Genomic DNA, 22,229 nt, shown 5'->3' with positions numbered 1-22,229 from the left:
CAGCAGTTAACTACATGGCTTTGGAATCGGGCTGCCCGGGGTTTAAATTCAAATCCCAGTTCAGCCACTTACGAGTTTATGACCTTGGGCACATGATTTAACCTCTCTAAAACCTCAGTTTCCTCGTCTACAAAATGAAGATAATAATAGTGCTTACTTCAAATGACGGTTCGAAGTTGTGAAGATTAAATTAGATAATCCATGTGCAGAGCTGAGTTACAGAGGCTAGCACATTCCAAGGGCTCAATCATCGTGAGGTGGTGTCATTGGCAAAAGCCTCTCCTTCCCTGGACTAGTTTCTCCAGCTGCCTTCTAAGGGCCTTTCTCTACCCAAGCCAGGGCTCCTTCCTGCATTATGCTTCCCTCTGCCTTTGAACATCCCAAGGAAAGCCTCGCATTCCAGCCTGCCACCCCGCTTCGCTTCACATAGGAAAGAGGTGGAGGTTAGACGTAGCAATCAGAGGGTGGAAATCCTAGGACCTGTGCAGGAGGGATGAGAAGGTGTCATCAGGGGGATTTGGCTGCTCTGTCCTCGCGCCCTTCTTTCCCCGTGCTACTGCCCCACTGCGCCGCCAGGGGGCAGCAAATGTATGCGGCACCGCTCTTGGGCAACCAACCAGGTTTGCCAGCAGGTGGCACGCGAGGGGCGGAGGTGGGAAGAGGTTGGGCCTGATGTCCCCGCTTAAGGTCGCTGCTGCGGGGAGGGACCCTAGCTCTCCCCCTCCCTTTATTTTATTTAATTTTATTTATTTATTTATTTGGTTTTTGGGTCACACCTGGCAGCGCTCAGGGGTTCCTCCTGGCCCTGCGCTCAGAAATCGCTCCTGGCAGGCTCAGGGGACCATAGGGGATGCCGGGATTCGAACCATCAACCTTCTGCATGCAAGACAAACGCCCTACTCCATGCTATCTCTCTGGCTACCCCCCCCCTTTTTTTTTTTTTTTTTTTTTGCTTTTTTTGGGGGGAGTCACTGGGACGGCATTGACACCTGGTACTTGCACTCTGTTTCCCAGGACTAGTCAGAGAACTGACACGGGCAAAGGGGCTCAGTGCTGAAGGTTCTAGGGATGGAAGAAATAGCTGAGTTAAAGAAAAGGAAGGGGTTCGGGCCGGAGAAATAGCATGGAGGTAGGGTATTTGCTTTGCATGCAGAAGGACGGTGGTTCGAATCCCGGCATCCCCTATGGTCCCCTGAGCCTGCCAGGAGTGATTTCTGAGTGCAGAGCCAGGAGGATCCCCTGAGCGCTGCAGGGTGGGATCCAAAATCCAAAAAGAAAGAGAAAAGGGGTTGGCAGGGACATCGCACCCCTGCAACCTGGGCCCCCAGCTGTAGAAGGCCTAAGTCGCTGGGTCTTCCCTGGGACTGTGTGTGTCTGGTGATGGAGCGGCTCTGCATCCCTTGGTCCCCTCCACCCTCCTCCCTTGGCCCCCTGTCCTGCTCCCGGCCTCGCCCCCGCGTCTGGACCGCCCTTGGCCCCGCCTCGGGGGCGGCCCCAGCCCCGGCCGACCCGCCTACTCCTGCTCCCGGCCCGCCTGGCCGCACAGCCCCGAGCCGCCCGGGCAACGAGCGCCGCGTCCCCGGCTGGCCCGGCCCGGCCCGGCCCGCTCGGCCCCTTCGCCCGGGTCCGCTGGCTGGCACGGGCATGGAGCCTCGGCCCCCGGGGCCCCGCAGGGTAAGCCACCGGCCCGCCCCTCCGCCTCCCCGGCTCCCGCCGCTGCCGCAGCGCGCCCGCCACCCCCATCCCCGCCGCCCCGCTGCTCCCGCGTCCTCCCGCCGGTCCCCGGGGTGCTCTGGTCCAACCCCGCACCCCGCACGGTCCCATCCCATCGCCAGGGCTCAGCTGGCTCCCCGAAACTGTTGCCACCGTCCTGGAGCCCACCCACCCCCGCCTTGGCTTCTCTGATCTCTGGGAGTCCCCCCCAAAAATCCTCAGACTTTCCATCAGCTTCTGCACCTATCCTTCCCCCCCCCCAGATTAGCATGCGGCTGTTATCCAGCCCTGCCAGCCTCTCCTCTTCCCACCATCCCACACCTCCGCTAGAGTCCACCTGCTCTCCAGGGGACCCCGTCACTCTGACTTTCCTGTTTCATGAAGTCCTTGTCTCTGAGAGTCATCCCTTCCCTTTGCCTCTCTGTCTGGGGAGATAGGGCTTGAGGGGTGATGGTCAGACAAAGGGTAGCGAATGCCAGCAGATGAAGGGGCAGTAGGAGGAAATGCAGCTATTGCTCCCCCTCTCCCGGGCTTCCAGAACTGGCCACCCACCTGCCCTTCCCCATTGTGCCCCAGCTTCAGGAAAGTGAGTCCCCTTCCACCTGCAGCCGGAGGGAAGGTAGGAGGAGGCTGTTTGAGGGACTTTTCCAGGCAGGGTCAAGCTGAATTTCCAGACAAGGGTCCCCTGGACAGGATGCCCTTACCCCATCTAGGTCACCAGGACCTCTTGACCTTGGCCTGGAGCCTGGAACTGCACTTGGAAGCTGACATTCCACCTGTCCCAGTTGGGAAGCCCTCACCTTCAACCTGCTGAAGCCCCCCATTTCTGCAAGAGCAGGTGTTAAGGTCCCACTTCACCCAAACACCGGCGCTCTCAGCCCTCATCAGATACTCCTAGGAGGTGTCCAGAGAGACCTGGGGAGTTGGGGAGAGGTCACAGGAGCGAAAGGCCCTGAGTGTCACCCGAATCTCTGTGCCGGATGTTTTTAGACACTGGGTCCCTCAACCACTTAGGGGTGAACAGAGAACCTGGGCCCCTACTCTGCTCCCCTCCCCTCCCCTCTACTCTCTCTCTCCCTACTCTTTTCTTCTACTTGGGTTTCCTAGCCCAGATTGGGTTTCTGTTTGGGCTGAATTCCATTCCCCACCCACCATGTGGGGAGACCCAGAGGTTGAAGAGTTGGAGTGCTTGGCAGGGTCTCCAAGGAAGGCAGGATCAAAGTTGGGGTGGTGGTGGTGGTGGGGTCTCTGAGGAAGGCGGCCTGAGCTCCAGAGAGGAGAACTGAGAGCTCTCATCTGTCTCCCCTTTCTGATTAAAGCCTGTCTCCAATTTGGTCTGTCTTTCTTTCTGCCAGACACATCACACATTCACCCAGATAAACATGCAGCTGAAGATTACACAACCTGACCAATCGTGGTGTCAGCAAAGCCCCCAGCACAGAAATGTTGATACACAAATGCTGTACACACAGCAAATGCTACTCCCTCACACTCCACCCCGGCACAGATTGATCACAGCCTGCCTGCCCAACTGCGCAGACACACCCCTGCTTCCCCCCACCCCCAGTTTGGCTTTTCTTTAAATAGGACCCGGGCTGCCTGAGGTGGAAAGCGAGTCCGAGAGCCTGGGAAGGGGCCGCTTCCGGCCAGCTGAGAGGAAGACCCTATTCATCAGACCAGCTGTCTGAAACTGAGCCCCTGCCCTGCTCTTCTAAAAGGGGAGAGAAGCATATTTCACAGGGATGCTCAAGTCCCAACCTGCCAGTGAGATACTTGAGGGGAGCAGAGGGGACCCCTCCCACTTCTGTTCCTGGCTCCCCCTGGTCTCCCTAAAGAACCATGAAGACTTGGTTGAAGGGAGAGACTCCACTCAGGGATGGAGGGCCCTTCTTCCCAGCAATTCAGATAAGGCTGAAGCCCTTGGTGTGGTTCTCTGAGGAGAGGGCCCAGCCTTCATACTGTCCTCTGCAGCCTGCCTCTGCATTCCATTCTTGCCACTCCAGGCCAGCAGGGAGGATCACTATGGAGGGAGGCAGCCCCCACAGAGGAGCCTCAGAGTGAATCTTCCCTCCTCACATGAGCTCTGGGCAGGAGGCTTAAGACACCAGCTGACCCTGGGTGGGGCAGCTCTAACCCGCCCAGCCTAAAGTTGGGCTCACCAGCCCTTGAAGCAGGAAGAGAAAGCTCAGATCTGCTGCCTGATTTTTAGGCTTCCCATCATTCACTAGACCTTCTGGCTTTTGCTTTCTCTGACTCCCTCTGGAAGTTACTGTCTTAAAGACACCCGGGTAGTGGTATGTCTTAGATCAACCTGCGACCCAAAGCTAGCCACTTCTATCTCCTGATTCCGATAACTGGTTGGTTGACAGTCTTGCTCCAATATGAGGTGAGGCCTTTCTGAAGGCCCTAGGATCTGAGGTCTTTTGGGGCCTTCCCATTAGGTGGCCTCGAGTGACTGCCTACCTGGAGATCGCAAATCAAGAGTGAGTCAAGGGTCTTTATATAGGTCAAGAGATGGACAAATCCAAGTTCCGGCTCTGCTATTGACTTAGGGAGTGACCTTGAGCAAACCACTTGTACTTCTTGACCATAGGATGTTGGGCTATTGATTCCTCTGCTCCCTTTCCAGGGCTAGAAAGCAGGTTGGGAAGAAACTTGGGTAATTGAGGCTGGAAGCCCACTGCATACTGAGCAGTCGGGAGAAGTCCTGGGGGGGCTTTGGTTCAGCCCAGCTGCTGCCAGTGGGGCGATGATGGACATGAGCTTTATGCTGGGGTTCCTGGCTTACCCCAGCCTGCCTCCACAGATGGACCCTGTACAGAAGGCTGTGCTCTCCCACACTTTTGGGGGACCCTTGCTCAAGACCAAGAGGCCCATTATCTCCTGCAATGTCTGTCAGATTCGCTTCAATTCTCAGGTAAGAAATACGCATGGTGGATGGGGAGGGTGGGGCCCTAGGTGTGTGTCAGGGGTGAAGAGAATGTACAAGGAAGAGCAGGGAATTTGGAGATGACAAAAACCAGACATTGAGAGGACAAGAAGTAACTATATTTTGTCAGAACAGTCCGCTGAGGCTAGCCCCTAACTCCCCTAAGACTCAGAACCCCTGTCTGAGTGAGGTGTGACTTCAACCCAACTGAGCCTATCATGGGTGTCCCCTCAGCTTGTGTCTGCCCAATCTCTGCCAGGCTCCTCCCAAACCCCCCACTTTCCTCTCCACCACATTCCCTTTTTTGCGGGGAAGTGAGATCATATTCAGCAGTACTGGGGGCTACTCTAGGCTGTGCTCAGTGAGTTGGGGGACCATTGGTACCAGAGGGCCACATATAGTTTTTTTTGTTGTTTTGTTTTGGTTTGGTTTTTGGTTTTTGGGCCACACCCAGCGGTGCTCAGGGGTTACTCCTGGCTGTCTGCTCAGAAATAACTCCTGGCAGGCACGGGGGACCATATGGGACACCGGGATTCGAACCAACCACCTTTGGTCCTGGATCAGTTGCTTGCAAAGGCAAACGCCGCTGTGCTATCTCTCTGGCCCCCACATATAGTTTTGTGCTGAACTCTCCCCACCACACTTCTATTCTCCTGGTAAATTTTTTTTGGGGGGGGGTTTCGGGCCACACCCATTTGATGCTCAGGGGTTACTCCTGCTAAGCGCTCAGAAATTGCCCTTGGCTTGGGGGGACCATATGGGACGCCGGGAGAATCGAACCTCGGTCGTGATCTTTCCTTGGCTAGCACTTGCAAGGCAGACACCTTACCTCTAGCACCACCTCACCAGAAAGTTTTGACACCCCTCCCCTTCCTATGCACTGCACCTCCATGGAGCAAAAATACCTTAAATTCAGAACCTAAGTATCAAGTCTGGTGATTTCCTTTCTGAAATTCCACTGGGATTTGGAAGGTGAAAGGGGCTGTGCAGAAAGGAACTTTGGGGTGGGAACTATAGAGCCCCTTTCTGCTGAGTAGAGGTAAATACAGGCTCTGCTCCTTCCCCCCACCCCCACCCCCCCACTACACACTACCTGCAGTCATCCAGGCCTCTTCCTGCTTCTCTGCACCTTTTCATTTGACTCTGCCCAGAACTATGTGGCATTGTGGCTTCAGGATTCTGTCTTCTCTGGAGGGTCAAGGGGTAGAATCCGGAGCACCCCAGCATTGGGCCTTGACTACAGCCAGTTACCAACATGGTTCCACTCTGCTGGAAGGTGTAGGGGAAAACTGCTAGCTGAATGCCCCTTTCTCTGCCCTCTCCTCCCCCACCCAGGAGGCCCTGTTTTGACAGCTGTCTATGCTGCTGTCTGTCTCTAAACCTGGGCCTGAGGCCAAGGGACCTCCAGAGTATCCTCAGAAGCTCCAGGGAAAATGAGGGGTAAGGGAGAGAGCCAGAACTTAGAACTCTAGGGTTCCGGATGACTAAAACCCAACTACAATCATATTTGTAATCACAGTATTTAAATAAAGATATTAAAATTAGGGGCTGGCAAGATAGCATGGAGGTAAGGTGTTTGCCTTCCATGCAGAAGAACGGTGGTTCGAATCCTGGCATCCTATATGGTCCCCTGAGCCTGCCAGGAGCGATTTCTGAGCGTAGAGCCAGGAGGAACCCCTGAGCACTGCCGGGTGTGACCCCTCCAAAAAAAAAAGATATTAAAATTAAAAAAAAAATAACTTTAGGGTTCCCCTGCTAAGTGGAAGTGGAAGCAGGAACAGGCCTGGCACTGAAGGTCCGGGAGGTCTACGGTGGTTAGGGTTAGGGTTAAGTTAGGGTCCAGCACTGATGGCTGGACCCCACCCATTAGAGTTCTGCTTCCCAGGACAAGGTGCGGATCCTGAGTAAGTAGCCAGGTCCTACGTGTTCTAATGGAGCCTGGTTTGGTAGGGATTCTGGCCTGCAGCAGCCCAAGTTTGAGAAGCTGATTTGAGCCCCAACAATAACCAGGGCTCCTATGTGTGGACCATGACATCCCCCAGTGTAGAGAGAGAGAGAGTCAATGGGATTCAGGCCTAGGTGGAACTGTGCAGGGACAATAATTAGAGGCAACATCATCTCAGACTCACTCTCCTTCCTCCCCCAAAGAGCCAGGCTGAGGCGCACTACAAGGGCAATCGCCATGCCCGAAGAGTCAAAGGCATCGAGGCTGCCAAGACCCGAGGCAGGGAGCCTGGCGTCCGGGAACCTGGAGACACAGCTTCTCCGAGCAACATCTCCACAAACGGGGATGGTGTCACCCCCCGTCCAGGTATGTCTGACCCCTCCGTCTCACACACACACACTAATGTCATCATCTCTGCCCTTCTCCCTCAACCCGGCACACCCTTCTACTTTGGTCTCGCTTCCATCCAAGGTGGGTCCTGGAGTAGAGCCCCTTGATGTGAAGTTTCCATCCCGTCACCCTCCTACCCCCCACCCGGCTCCTTTCAACAGAGTCCCCACTGTCCATGGCCAAGTGACTCAGAGTGGGGCTAGGGTGAGGCCACCTGGCAGAGTTCCTCAAGAAGGGAGCCGTCATTCCAGAGTGGGGTATTGCCTGCCATGGGCTCCCCTCAGGGACAAGAGGGTATCCAGAAGACCTGATCACTCCTTGGCTGATCTTTATAGACATTTTTTTTTTTATCTCACTAGGCCAGTGTCTTTTCTGGAAGGGTGAGATTTTCAGATTTCTGAAGCCTTTTTCAGGTTTACATAAAAACAACTTTTCTCTCTCATGGCTGGTCGCCATCCTCAACTATGCTCCCAGCCAAGAAACTAGGAAGAAGGAATCTCATGACTAGAAGATGGGAGCCACCCCCATACTTGAGATTGCCACATCATATGTCAGGCCTGGCCAACTCCAGGGACCCATTATCCCCAATTCCCTCTTTGTTCTAGCCTGTCTTTTCCACCCCACCCTCAGTAGCATGGCAACCAAGGGCTACACACAACTAGAGCAACCAGGCCCCCAGTGTCAATACCCACACCTCCACGGTCACACACACACATAGACACAGATACTCAGATGCACACACGAAGCACATATCTGCTCATACTCAAATACACATTCAAACACAGATACAATACCCACACTCAATCATGTGCACATTCATACATACACTCATATATACTTACATTCAGACATATACTCAGACCAATGTGGACAGTCATTTATACTCAAACACACACAATCATATATACTTGTAGTCAAACATACACTCAAACTCAAATACTCTCTCTCACACACACACACTTATTTATATTCAAAACTCATGCATAGGGGCCAGGGCAGTGGTGCAGCAGTAAGGCGTTTGCCTTGCATGAGCTAACCTAGGAGAGATCACGAGTCGATCCCTCAGTGTCCCATATGGTCCCCGAAGCCAGGAGTGATTTCTGAGCGCTCAGGCAGGAGTAACCCTTGAGCGTCACCAAGGGTGTGGCCAAAAACAAAACAAAACAATAACAACAACAAACTCAGGCATATACACTCATATACTTGCAGTCAGTCAAACATACTCAGATCCACTCAGAACCATATGCATAGATTAGGAGAGCAGACAAGACAATTGCTGCTTGGACTCAGCTGTATCTTAGACTTATCTCTAGTTAATTCAATATGAAATAGGATTGATGTTGGATAGGAGAGACATTACAGGAGTGAAGGCACTTGCCATGCACACAAGCAACCCTGGCTTCAGCTCTGGCAACCACATATGGTCCCTCCACACCATCAGGTGTGCTCTGCCACGAAAACAAATGGAGTCAATGTTGAGGGCAGTGATAATAGCTTAACATTTATTGAATAACAACACTGTTCTAGGTGCTTAATGCACATTACTTCATTTAGTTCCTTTGGGATCTCTCTAAGTAAATACTAATACTCATTTACTTTTGGAAGCCACAAAATCCTGCCCAGACCGAAGCATGAATGTGTTCTCTGGGATGAAAGTAAAGAAAGTCAGAAATAAGTAGGAAGTAAAAATTACAAGACTGACAGAGAGAAGAGTGGGGACCTGGGAGAGTGGGGCGAGCCCCTAATACCTGCTCCCCACCCCCATGATCAGCCTCCCCATGACCCGGAAACTGGATCAGCGCTGGAGCAAGAATGGGAGCACTAGAGTTTCCCCTGCAGAGGCCGGAGCCTGGCGCCAAGGCCCGGGCCTGTGCATCTTTAATCAAGCTATGAATTATAGAGCAGCCCACATCCCTGTTTCTTCCCTCTCCGCTGTTTCCCTTCTGCTGCATCTGTGCCTATCTCTTTGGACCTCTCCTCTGTCCCCTGCCCCTTCCTCAGTTCTGTGTCTGCTTCCCTGGGGAATGGCTAGGTCTCCAGGAAGGGGCTGGCTGGGCAGAAAGCCCAGGCTCACTGATGGGCCAATGAGGGGTGAATTCTTGTTCCCAGACTCTCACCCTGGCCAGACTGACTGCCAGCTTCCCCCTGCAGTAGAGGCCAATGGGTCTGGACCCCCGGGTAGCTCCCAGCTAGTGGAAAGTGAGCAAGCCTGGCAGCCTCCCTCACTCACTCCCAGTGTCTGGCAGCTGGCCCACATCTGGCTTTGGTCCATGGCATGAGCGCATGCATGTTGTCACAGGGTGGGACTCTCTGGCCCTTGCCCTGCGGGAAATTGGGGTAAATCTCCTCTACATAGTCTTCTCCAGGGCTAGGATGATAGTACAACAGGGAGGGTGCTTGCATGTAGCTGACCCAGATTCAATCCCCGGCACTACATATGGTCCCTGGAGCCCCACCAGGAGTGATCCCTTACTGCAGAACCAGGAGTAACCTCCAAGCACCACTGTAGTGGCCCCAAAACAAACAAGAACACCGAGTCTTCTTCAAAAGTCATCTGGGGTGACTCCTATGTTTCTCCCCCCAACAGTTTCCGCAGAAAATGGACCGGGCCCAGCCCCAGGATCCCCAGAGAAACAGCCTGGCTCCCCATCCCCTCCCAGCATTCCGGAGACTGGTCAGGGTACCACCAAGAGTGAAGGGGGCACTCCGGCCACCTCAGTTCCCTTGCCTGGGGGTAGCAAAGAAGAGGAGGAGAAGGCCAAGCGGCTACTCTACTGTGCTCTCTGCAAGGTGGCCGTGAATTCCTTGTCCCAGCTGGAGGCACATAACAAAGGTGAGTGCCCGGCCTCGGCCACCCCAAATCCTCACAGCAAGAACTGTGCTTACCCTCACCATTTCCCCCTTTGCTCAGCCCCTGGTGTCCCCAGCTCCTCTCTCTGCAGTGACTCCCACTCCCACCTCCTGTGTGGGCAGGTCCCAAGAGGTTCGGAAAAACCCGACACTTGTCACCACTATCCGTATTGACATTGGGAATGTCTGTGACTGCAGCCAAGTCAGCCTGGAAAATTTTCCCTCTGCCCCTGACCTCCTGCCTTCTGGGCTACAGGTACTAAGCACAAGACCATCCTGGAGGCCCGGAGTGGGCTGGGCCCTATCAAAGCTTACCCTCGGCTGGGGCCCCCCACTCCCGGGGAACCCGAGGCCCCTACCCAGGACCGAACCTTCCACTGTGAGATCTGCAATGTCAAGGTCAACTCGGAGGTGCAACTGAAACAGGTGGGTTCTGGACCCTTTCCCCCCCACCCCCGGAGTTCTCTGTCCACCAAAGAGATCCGGGACCCTGGATGTAGGCTGCTCTTGGGGTCTTCCCCTTGGTAGCTCACAGCCCTCTTCCCTACCTCTCATTCCTTTCCAGCACATTTCCAGCCGGCGACACCGAGATGGCGTGGCCGGGAAGCCCAACCCGCTCCTCAGCCGTCACAAGAAGCCTCGGGGTGCGGCAGAGCTAGCGGTGAGCCCCCCACCCCTGGGAGGGGAGCACAGTGGGAAGGGGTGGAGGTGTCTGGACAGAGGCAGAGTAACTGGCTCTCCCCTCTCCTCCCTCTCCCTCCAGGGGACGCTGACTTTCTCCAAGGAGCTGCCCAAGTCCCTGGCAGGCGGCCTGCTCCCCAGCCCCCTGGCAGTGGCAGCGGTGATGGCAGCGGCTGCGGGCTCCCCGCTGTCCTTGCGCCCGGCCCCCGCTGCCCCTCTGCTCCAAGGACCACCCATCACCCATCCACTGCTCCACCCGGCCCCGGGGCCCATCCGAACGGCGCACGGACCCATTCTCTTCTCCCCCTACTGACCTGAACCCCAACCCCTCCCGTCCAACCCCCCCCATCAGCCCAGCCGGACCCTCCTCCTGGCACCCCTGAATGGTCTCTCCTTCCTCCCCCACCACACCCCAGGTACGGGGTTCCAGGAAAGGGGAGGGGTGGCGGGGGTAGGGGGGCTTCAGAAGGGGGGGAACACCCCAGATCTCAGGGAACCCCGCCCCCTGCCCTTCCTCTCCCCTAACAGAGGGGGTGGCCCGTCTCACCCCGTGCCCCCTTGGAGACACCCCTCCTCCCAAAAGCCATGTCCATCCAGTCCTTTCCCCCCTTCCAGCCTAGCACAAAACGGGGTTCACAAGCCATGATCGGGGTGGGGTGGGGGGCGGGAAGAAGTGGATTTTCTTGGCAATAAGCGGGACTCTGGGACTCCTGGGCTCCCACCCCCAGCCCTAAAATGAAGCGCTTCCGTGGGACAGGCGGGACCCGGGTCCCCCCCAAGCACTTTGGTCTGACCGCCTGCGACCTCACTGTGCCCGCCCCGCACCAAGCCCCCCTCATCTCGACTTGGGGGGCAGCACTTGGGACATCTCTGGCACTTGGGTGGGACCAAGTAAGATGCCCCTGCAGACACTCAACTCACTTCACCTTCTTCCCCCCACCCCACATCCGGATGCCCATTCTTCTCACCAGCACCCATCACCCAAGGGGTACTGAGGGGGGCCAGGGGTGTCCATCCAAGCCCACCCCCCGCCTCGCCTTCCGCAAAACTGTGAGCAAAAAGCAATAGAGCCTCGCCCCGCTGCCCCACCCACTCCGCAGGATTCGCCTGGTCTGTAGCTCTCCCACCCCATTCCCACCGCCTAGACCTCCAGGCTGACCCCCCACTCTCCAGACACCCCCACTGCACAACCTGGCGGGGGGCGACTTCCCCCACCTCCGTGGTTTCCGTCTTGTCAGCTCTTCCCACCGCCTTCCCTGGGGGGAGTCGGCCCCCCACTGGCCTTCCCTCTTCTGCTTGACGATGTAGCCACCCTGGTTCCCCACCCAAGTCTCCCCACTGCCCTCGCCCTGACAATAAAAGTCTGGATTCGTCGCCCTCCGTCCACCCCAAACTCCAGGCTCAGTCTTTGCGGGGCGGTTGGCAAAGCCAACTGCATCTGGGAGGTGAAGGGGAACGGTGGGAATTGGGGGTGGCAGGATGGTGCAGAACGGAATTGCAATCTCCCGGTGCACGCATCCCCGTCCCGCCGGCTCCAATGTCCAGTGTCAACTTGGCCCTGGGGATTCTTGGAGTCGGGGCTCAGGTTGCTGAGAATTCCCCCTGAACTCCACCAGGCGGCGCCCACGGCACGGAAAAGATGAAACCGTTACTGCGGATGGTGCAGACTCGACCTCTCAGACAAAGGAAACCCAAATTTTCGTGCCCTCGGTGGGAACCACACACGGGCATGTGCAAAGCCTGGGAAGTTGTGCAAACTAGTTCTGGGAACCTGAACTCTAGATTCATCTCAGCCCCGTATAAATAGTGACCTTGGGTTAATTAATCCTTACCCTGTCTAGATCTGTGTCTCCAGATAGAACGTGAACAGATTTTGTGGGTCTCTTTCTCTTTTTGTTTGGTTTTGGAGCCACGCTCCGAAAGGGTTTACTCCTGGCTCTGCACTCAGGAACAACTGGTATTGCTCAGGAGGATCATATAGATGTGGGGAATCCGGGGCTGGAGAGATAGCATGGAGGTAAAAGCATTTGCCTTGCATGCAGAAGGTTGGTGGTTCGAATCCCAGCATCCCATATGGTCCCCGGAGCCTGCCAGGAGTGATTGCTGAGCATAGAGCCAGGAATAACCCTTGAGCGCGGCTGGGTGTGACCCAAAAGTCAGATGTGGGGAATCCAATGCTGGTCAGCCACATGCAAGGCAAGCACCTACCCACTGTATTGTCCCTCTGGCCCGAATTTGGATCTCAAAAAATACATTGAGGAGCCACAGCAAGTAGGAATTTTTTAAATTTGTTGTTGGTTTATTTTTGGATCATACCTAGCAGCACTCAGGGGTTACTCCTGGCTCTGGGTTCAGGTATTACTTCTAGCAGGCTCGAGTGACCATATGGGATGCAGGATTGAACCCAGGTCTGCTGCATGCAAGGCAAACGCCACCGGTAGGGCTATTTGAGGGCAAAAAGCCTTGCATACATCCAAACCAGGTATGAAACCTGGCATCCCAGATGGTCCCCCAAGTCTTCCAGGAGTGATCCCTGACACAGAGTCAGGAGTAAGTCCTGAGCATTGCCAGGTGGAACAAAATAAGATAGTACAGTCAGTAGGGCATAATAATTTTTGAGTGTAGAGCCAGAAGTAACCTCTGAGCATTGCCTAGTATGGGCCTGCCAAAAAAAAAGGGGGGGGGCAAAAGATCATAAGTTCAATGCCCAGTGCTGCCCACATTCACCAAGTATGAACTCGATGGCTCTGTTGTTTGGGACCCCTGGTTCCCCAGTAAGTCTGTGGCCCTCTACCTCCAGGTGTGTACAAGCTCAACAATAAAACATGAGCCCTAGCCAGCACAACCAAAACTGTATGAACACTATAACCAGGGTGTGACCTTGCTGAGCACAACAACTGGAATGTGTTGGAAACCATAATCAAAGATGCTATCAGGCTAGAGCAATAGTTCAGTGGAGAAGGCACTTGCCTTGCATTAGGCCCCAGGTTCCCTCTATGTTCCCTCAAGCCTGCCATAAATTATTCCTGAGTGCAAAGCCAGGATTAAAGCCTGAGCACTGCAAGGTATGGCCCAAAAACAAACAACAAAATCTGGGTTAAAAAAAAAAGGGCTGGTGGGGCCGGAGCAATAGCACAGCGTTAAGATGTTTGCCTTGTACGTGGCCAAGACAGGCCAGACCCCCAGTTTGAATCCCCACACCCATATGGTCCCCCAAGCCAGCCTAGAGTGACTCCTGAGCACAAAGCCAGGAGTAACCCCTGAGTGCTGCTGGATGTGACCCAAAAAAAAGGGGGGGCTGGGAAAGTAACATGGGTCACTGGTGTCCTAAACTAATTTAAAACTTATTCATGATTTGCCCCTTTTCTTTCTTTTGTTCATTCTTTATTTATTTTGGTTTTTGGGGCCATACCCGGTGGCACTCAGGGGTTACTCCTAGCTCTGTGCTCAGAAATCGCCCCTGACAAGCTCGGGGGACCATATGGGATGCCAGGATTCGAGCTGATGTCAGTCCTGTGTTGGCCATGTGCAAGGCAAATGCCCTGCTGCTGTGCTATCGCTCCGGCCCCCTTTCTTTTTAGTTCTGATTTAGTTTGTTTGTTTTTGGATCACACCCTGTGATGCTCAGAGGTTACTCCTGGCTATGTGCTCAGAAATTGCTCCTGGCCATATGGAACACCGATGATCGAACCGTGTTCTGTCCTGGGTCAGCTGCATGCAAAACAAATGCCCTAACACTGTACTATCGCTCTGACCCCTTTAGTTCTGATTTTTCTTTGTTTTATGGTGCTACTCCCATCGGTGCTTAGGGTTTCTCTTGTCTCTGAGCTCAGAAGTCACTCCTGACAGGGCTCAGGGAACCAGATGGGATGCCAGGAATCAAACCTAGGTCAGTCACGTGTAAGACAAATATTCTACCCTTTGTACTATCACGTGGCCTCGATCTACCCTTCTTAAGCCTGCTGCCTTTCCATATACCCTCTCTGGTTAGAGCCCCACTCCAAACCCCATCTTCTAGAAAGCTGGGAGTCATTGATTCTTTCTTCCTCTGACAAAAATAATTACAATAAGTAGACTCTGATGTCATTACTGGAAGTATCCTGGGTGCAGAGCAAAAGACAGAACCTGGATCTCCTAAGTGAAAAGCATGTACCCCAATTCTGTACACTTCTTCCCTTACTCCAAATCTTGGGCTTCTTGAGCTTCTGGCAGTTGAGATCGTATTTCAAAAAGGGAGCCTGTTCTTTTATTTAGCATACATATCACCAAACTGTGTAGCCAATTCTGGTGAGAGGGATAATGGTAAACTAAGTTTGGTTTGGGGGCTACATCTCTGGCCCTTTCTTTTTTGGGGTTGGGTCATGAAAATTTTGTCGTTGCTTTTGGATCACATCCCACTGCGCTCAGTATTTACTCCTGGCTCTGTACTCAGAGTTTATTCCCGAAGGGGCTATGGGACAATATGGGATGCCAAGAATCAAACTTGGGTCAGCTGCACGCAAAGCAAGTAAGTTATCTGCAGTATTATCTCTCCACCCTTTAAGGGTCACGAAACATCTTAAAATTTATTTAAGGGGAGCCAGAGTTGATAGCATAGCATATAAGGCGTTTGCCTTGCACACGGTCAAAGTGGATTTGATTTCTGGCATCCCACATGCTCCCTCAAGCCTGTCAGAAGTAATTTCTGAGTTGAGAGCAAGGAGTTGCCCATGAATACTACCTGCTGTGCCCCCACCAATTAATTTGAGCGACCAGAGAGGTATCACAGACTATAGGGCATGTAATTTGCATGCAATGGACTCAGGTTGTTTTGGGGTGGGTTTTTTTTTTGTTTGTTTCTGTTTTTTTGCTTTGGTTTTGGGGTCACACACATTAATGCTTACACTCAGGAATTACTCATGGCGGTGCTCAGGGTATGTATGCCATATGGATGCCAGGGATCGAATCTGGGTAGGCCATATGCAAAGTAAGAGTTCTACCTGCTGTATTATGGCTTCACCCCTGACTTAGATTTGATCCCCAGAACCCTTTATGGTCCCTCAAGCCCTACCAGGAATGATTCCTGAACACAGAGCCAGGAGTAAACCTAGAACATCACAAGGTGCAGTCAAAAATAAAAATGTATTTGAAAACAAACATTGTTTATTATTTGTTTTTTTTTATTTTTAATTATGTGAACAATGATGCAAAGAAAGAGGACAAGGTAAAGTTACAGTGGAAGGACAATCACCCAAAAACAAAGTTTTCAGAAGAAATCCCCCTGCTGACACCTTAATTTTGAACTTACTGTCAAAAAACATTAAGAAAAATAAAACAAAGCCCAGAGAGATAGCACAGTGACGTTTGCCTTGCAAGCAGCCAATCCAGGACCAAAGGTGGTTGGTTTTTTTGGGGGCCACACCCAGTGATGCTCAGGGGTTACTCCTGAGCGTCTGCTCAGAAATAGCTCCTGGCAGGCACGGGGACCATATGGGACACCACCGGGATTTGAACCAACCACCTTAGGTCCTGGATTGGCTGCTTGCAAGGCAAACACCGCTGTGCTATCTCTCTGGGCCCTCCAGGAGCTATTTCTGAGCAGACAGCCAGGAGTAACCCCTGAGCACCACCGGGTGTGGCCCAAAAACCAAAAAAAGAAAACAGAACCTGTAACTCCACCCTGGATTTAGGTGTACCTACCTGAGACCCGCCCTTTTCTGGGAGGGGTCTTAGGAACTGGATATTAGGTGTAACCTTACCTGCAAGACCCCTCCCATTCCGGGGAGTGGTCTTGGAAGGTTATATAAAGCCTTTGAGCCAGGGGATTAGGGTCTTTGCCCTTTTGGCTTTAGGCTGGCTCTCTGCCCTTTTGGTCTTTGACCAGCATGGAGGGCAAAGGGAAGATGGCTGAAAGGAGTTAAGATGCAGGGCTAGCGAAGAATGGCTGTGCTTGAAAGGTTATGATAGAGACCACACATGTGGTGGATAGGGTATGAATAAAGTTGATGCTTCCTGATGCCTGCCTGTGAGTGAGTTCAATACCCGTCACTTTCCTGGACCCCAGACCCGCCGGTTAATAGGGGTTGCGGAGCCACGTGGCCTGGGATGGCAGAGAAAGATCCCTCCATCCATCACCATCCAGCACCATCCTTATTTATTTAACACAACAAGAACCCATGTAGAATTACTTTATCTCTCAAGACCCCAGATTGTAGTACATTATAACATTTCTTAGCGGTACACCAAGCAATCTAAAGCCATAAAATTTATGTAACTTCTTAAACTTGAAGGCATAGTAGTTTTTTACATTTCCATACACATGCATATTAGTTTAAGTTAACCTCAAAAGTTTAAGTGGTTTTTTATTTTTAAGGTTTAGAGTATTTGTAAACGTCTAATCCATATACCTACGTTATATGCTTACATACCTAAAGCCATATAATATCTAGGGGCTAGGGGCCAGAGTGATAGCACACTGCCGACACAGGATGGACCCCAGTTCAAGTCCCAGAATCCCATATGGTCTCCCGAACCTGCCAGGAGTGACTTCTGAGCTCAGAGCCAGGAGTAATTTCTGAGTGCCGCCAGATGTGACCCAAAAAAAAAAACAAAATAAAAAAAGTAAAAAAAAAAGTGTTCTAGGCTACCCTCTATGAGGGGGAAATGTCAAAGAAACTGTGTTTTGGGAACTGGAGAGATAGCACAGCAGTAGGGTATTTGCCTTGCATGCAGCCGATCCAGGACAGATGATGGTTTGAATTCTGGCACCCCATATAATCCCCCAAGCCTTCCAGGAGCAACTTCTGAGCATAGAGCTAGAAGTAACCCCTGGGCACTGACAGTGTGACCCAAAAGACAAAACAAGAACAAAAGAAAAAAAGAAGAAGAAGCTGTGCTTTAGAGATTGGTTTTTGGGCCACACCCCGCGGTGCTCAGGGCTTACTCCTGGCTGTCTGCTCAGAAATAGCTCCTGGCAGGCACTGGGGACCATATGGGACACCGGGATTTGAACCAACCACCTTTGGTCCTGGATCTGCTGTTTGCAAGGCAAACACCACTGTGCTATATCTCCGGGCCTAGACCAGAGGTTCTAAAACTTGACCTACCACAACCTTTTCAGAAGGAAAAGAAGCACTCAGTGCACCCCTTAGAAGTCTACCCCTTAGAAATCTACCAAATAAGCACAAAGTGGCCCCCAACTACATCCAAAACTATTACTGTGCCCTGTATTATTCAGGGCATTTTCCCCTGGAGTAGTGAAAAACTCTATATCTAGACTATATTCAAGCCCACATAGCAGGCCTTCTGGTCTATCCCTGTCTAACTCAGAATCTGATGCATTTTACACATTGTTGTTGAGGTCAGAGAGATACAGCAGGTAAAATGCTTGCCTTGCAAGCAGGTGAACTGAATTCAAGTTCTAGAACACCTAGAAAACCAACATATGGTCCTTTAAGCACAGAGGCAGGAGTAATCCCTGAGCACTGCCAGGTATGCCCCCCACCAAAAAAAAAAAAATCCCACAACTGCAAAAAGGAAAAAGAAAAAATATATCCCTTATTAAAATAATGGTTAAATGACTGACTAATAAGAAGGAACCTGAATCCTTGAGTTGAACAAAGGTGGAATTCTGGAGACTGGTTCTGGGGAGACAACTTAACAGACTGAGCATGCTTTGCATGTAGAGAGGCTCAGATTTGATCTCTGGCACTACATGGTACTTCTAAATTCTACCAAGAGCAATCCCCAAGCACTGAGCTGAGAACAGCCTTTGAGCTGACATATTGAAAAACATAAAATAAAAATATTGCTGGAATGATAAATTAAGTGGGTAAGGGCACTTGCCTAGCACATGGACTACCTAGGTTCAATCGCTGGCACTACAAGTTGCCCCCCAAGTCCACCAGGAGAAATCTCTAAAATCAGTAAGCCCATGAGCACTGCCAAGGGCCTCAAAAACAAAAACAAAAATTGTGGTTGCTTCATTTACCTCCTTGCTTCATCTGACTCTGTTCTCAAAGTGTATCTCTTGCAACCTCTGACTTAAACCATCTTTAAGTCTTGGAGGGGAAACATAATGCTCTTCCGCACAAATCCACTGTTTCCGGGGTGCCTAAAGTAACTCCTGGAACTTGTCCACAAATTGGCCAACCTAAAACTTCCATATTCCGAAATTTCTCACTTCTTGGCAGTGATGTTCTAAGTGTCCTGCCATGACAGGAAGGAAGCAGTTGGGGCCACAGGAAAAAAAAAGAAAAGAGTGAAGTTGCTTGGGGTAAGCAACAGGAACATTTCAACAGAGAACCCTCGATTTCGCTAGCCGAAGGCAAATGTGTGAGCAGGAGGTGAGGCCAGCGAGGAAGTGGCTGAGATTGAGTAAGTCAGGAGTTTTTGATCCTTCCAGTTCAGTATAACAGGAGACAAGAGGGCAGATGACCCCATCACTGAGCAGAAAGGAACTTACTCGGCAAGCTGAACTTCTACTGGACAGAGAGTGGAAACGGGTTACCTCAGTAGGTACTGAGCTATTTTTATGTTGTATTATATGTGTTTTCTCCATCTCCCAGGCCAGTAAAGAGAAGAGAAAACTGAGGATCTGCTATGAGTGGGGTGGAGCGGGGTCAGGGATGTGCAGCACCATCCTCCCTACATAGAAAGGATCTACTGGGTGGGGCTGAGCCACCATAAAGACTTTAGCCTTATTGTGGATATGGATATTAAGGAGAGGGTGTAGGCCTGGGGATGGAGACTAATAGTTATTTGTTTGCTTTGGGCCACACCTGGAAATGCTCAGGGGTTATTCCTGACTATGCACTCAGGCATCACTCCTGTCTGTGTTCAGTGAAATCCTATGGGGTGCCAGAGATTGAACTTGGGTCTGCTGCATGCAAGGCAAGTAACTTACCCCACTGTACTCTCCTCCAGCCCTGAAGACTAGCATTTTGAAAATATTGTTGGTTTTGTTTGGGACCACAAACACTGTGCTTAGGGCTCACTCTTAGCTCAGTGTTCTAGAATTAACTTCTGGAAAGCTCAGGGGACCATATAGGAAGCCAGGGAACAAACCTGAGTTGACAAAAGCCCTACCTGCTGTATTATTGCTCCAGTCTCAACCATTTATTTTTATAAATACAAAATGAAGAGTGATATTTGGTGGGAGATCAGGGATTTGGAACATACCTGGCATCACTCAGGGCATATTTCTGCCTCTGTGTTCACGGGTGTGCCTGGGGGGGGGGGGGATCATGTGGAACTGCGGTGGATTCGAACTGGGGTCTTAAAGGAAGTAAGGCAAGCACCTTAACCCTCTATTCTTGCTCTCCAGTCCTGCTAAGGAACATTTGATGAAAACATAAAAAAATAAATTTTGAGAATGGAAAAGACTAACAGAACCAAAGGAGGGAGTAGGAATTTGTGGTGGAGCATGTTGGGAATGGTTTCAGAGGCTGATAAGCCCCTGCACTGCTCAGCTGCTCAGGGTCTCAGAGATGTACAAGAGACATATGTTAGCTTTAATACCGTGATTAGGGCGCTTGCCTTGCATGTAGCTGACGCCTCATCATACTCTCATACCCTGTTGGGTCCCTGAGCCTAGCAGGAGTGCCTCAGATCACAGAAATGGGAGTAATCACTGAGCACTGTTGGGTATGACCCCCAAAAAACAAAATTATTATTTTTTAAACTTTATTGATTGATTGATTTTGGGTCACACCCGGCAGTGTTCAAGGGTTACTCCTGGCTCTGCACTCAGAAGTTGCTCCTAGCAGGCTGGGGGGACCATACAGGATACTGGAAATCGAACCAGGTCCCTCCCAGGTCAGCCATATGCAAGGCAAAACACCCTACCGCTGTGCTATCTCTCCCGCCCCCCCCCCCCAAAACAAAATTAAACTAAAACCAAATCAAGAGAAGTACGTTAAGGCCAGGTTCTGACTCCCTCTCCCCTTTTGTCCTGTCTCTCCAGTTTCCATCATGCCGAACATCTCTGATGTCAACTTCTCCTGCTACCATGAGTCTGTGCTGGGCTATCGCTACGTGGCAGTTACCTGGGGGATAGTGGTGACAGTAACGGGCACTATTGGCAATGTGCTCACCCTGATGGCCTTGGCCATCCAGCCCAAGCTCCGGTCCCGCTTCAACCTACTCATAGCCAACCTCACGTTGGCTGACCTGCTCTACTGCACCCTTCTGCAGCCCTTCTCGGTGGACACCTACCTGCACCTGCACTGGCGCACCGGGATCACCTTCTGCAGGATCTTCGGCTTCCTCCTCTTTACGGCCAATTCTGTCTCGGTCCTCACCCTCTGCCTCATTGCCGTGGGACGCTACCTTCTCATCGCACACCCAAAACTCTTCCCCCGAGTCTTCAGCGCCAAGGGAATAGTGCTGGCCTTAGTGGGCACATGGGTGGTGGGCATAGCCAGCTTTGCCCCCCTCTGGTCTGTCTATGTCGTGGTGCCTGTAGTTTGCACCTGCAGCTTTGACCGCATCCGAAGCCGGCCCTACAGCACCATCCTCCTGGGCATCTACTTTGTGCTTGGCCTCAGCAGCGTGGGCGTCTTCTACTGCCTCATCCATCATCAAGTGAAACGAGCGGCCCGAGCTCTGGACCAATACAAGCTGCGCCAGGCCAGCACTCACTCCCACCATGTGGCTGGAACAGATGAGGCCATGCCTGGTCATTTCCAGGAACTGGACAGTGGGGTGGTATCAGGAGGTCCCAGCGAAGGGACTTCATCCGAGCCACCCAGTACTGTCACCACCCAGACACGGGAAGGGAACTCAGCAGAAGTGGAAAAACAGTGTCACAGCAAGGGAGCTAAGCAGATCACCGCAGAGAAATTCCCTCCAGAAGCAACCCCCAAAGCCAAGTCAAAGAAAGGAGCCCAAAGAGCACCGGACTCGCCTTCAGATTTCAGGAAGGTGACCCGGATGTGTTTTGCTGTGTTCCTCTGCTTTGCTCTGAGCTACATACCTTTCTTGCTGATCAACATCCTGGATGCCATGGTACGGGCTCCCAGGGTTGCCCACATGCTTGCTGCCAACTTTACCTGGCTTAATAGTTGCATCAATCCAGTGCTTTATGCAGCAATGAACCGTCAGTTCCGTCAAGCCTATGTCTCTGTCCTTAAAAGAGGGCCCCAGAGTTTTCCGTCGACTTCGGTAGAATTGGGGTACCAGACACCAGAGTCCAGCATGGTTTCCTTCAGCACAAAAGTGGTCAGCCATAGTGGAGTAAAGAAATCTGTAGCCTGTGGATCAAGTCACAGATTACCTGTACCCTCCCCGCTAACCAGGCTGCTCCATCTTTGGGCCCATCCTTCAGTTCTAGACTACCCAAGGTGTATTAATAATTATTGATAAATAAATTCTATCCATTTAAATGCTCAGATGTGGTCTTGAAAGAAGAAGAAATAAGCCCAGGACTGGGGAGAGTTAGGGGTAACCTAGATCAGAGCAAGAGTAAGAAGCAGTGTACCCCAACAAAGCCTTCACTTGAGGGAGAGGAGATGTCAAGCATAAGCCTGTGAGTTGGCCTAAGAGAATCAGCTGCTTCTTCTACCTTCCTCCAAATGGGTCTTGCCCATAACTACTGCTGCCAGGGTCCCCCTCAACCTCTTCTCCCCCCCTGCAAAGAGCCTTACTTTGCTCACAAAGATTTTGCAATCCAGCTCTTACAGGAAGTCCATGAACCCAGATATCTCCCTGCCATATCCAGTGAGAATGGGAATGAGAGAGGGT

At 52.0% G+C, this 22,229-nt stretch overlaps 2 protein-coding genes across 7 annotated transcripts in view; both read left to right on the top strand.

Annotated features, from left to right (window-relative positions):
- The window catches only part of ZNF385A (zinc finger protein 385A), a 27,857-nt gene extending 15,956 nt beyond the window's left edge, over positions 1-11,901 (top strand). For 3 of the 6 annotated variants that reach the window (XM_049783504.1, XM_049783502.1, XM_049783503.1), the window contains exons 3-8: positions 4,520-4,630; positions 6,791-6,953; positions 9,565-9,810; positions 10,084-10,253; positions 10,393-10,488; positions 10,591-11,901. In XM_049783504.1, the coding sequence (XP_049639461.1) occupies positions 4,520-4,630; positions 6,791-6,953; positions 9,565-9,810; positions 10,084-10,253; positions 10,393-10,488; positions 10,591-10,821 (1,017 nt within the window). In that variant the 3' untranslated portion in view covers positions 10,822-11,901. Of the gene's footprint in view, positions 1-1,539; positions 1,675-4,506; positions 4,631-6,790; positions 6,954-9,564; positions 9,811-10,083; positions 10,254-10,392; positions 10,489-10,590 lie in introns of those variants that run through there. The other 3 variants (XM_049783507.1, XM_049783506.1, XM_049783505.1) reach the window with 3 other exon arrangements.
- Positions 11,902-20,459: 8,558 nt separating this feature from the next.
- Positions 20,460-21,819, top strand: GPR84 (G protein-coupled receptor 84). Its single transcript, XM_049782976.1, has 2 exons — positions 20,460-21,707; positions 21,814-21,819. The coding sequence occupies exons 1-2, from the start codon at positions 20,460-20,462 to the stop codon at positions 21,817-21,819; spliced, it is 1,254 nt and encodes a 417-aa protein (XP_049638933.1).
- The last annotated feature ends 410 nt before the right edge of the window (positions 21,820-22,229 follow it).

Source organism: Suncus etruscus, chromosome 11 (genome assembly GCF_024139225.1).
Source record: "Suncus etruscus isolate mSunEtr1 chromosome 11, mSunEtr1.pri.cur, whole genome shotgun sequence".
Taxonomy (NCBI): Eukaryota; Metazoa; Chordata; class Mammalia; order Eulipotyphla; family Soricidae; genus Suncus; species Suncus etruscus.
The sequence above is the reverse complement of the archived record's forward strand: the minus strand, read 5'-3'. Positions and strand labels throughout refer to the sequence as shown.

What these genes read in the sequence shown, in the direction of transcription:
- GPR84 (XM_049782976.1), top strand. Translation starts at nt 20,460, where the DNA reads ATGCCGAACATCTCTGATGTCAACTTCTCCTGCTACCATGAGTCTGTG.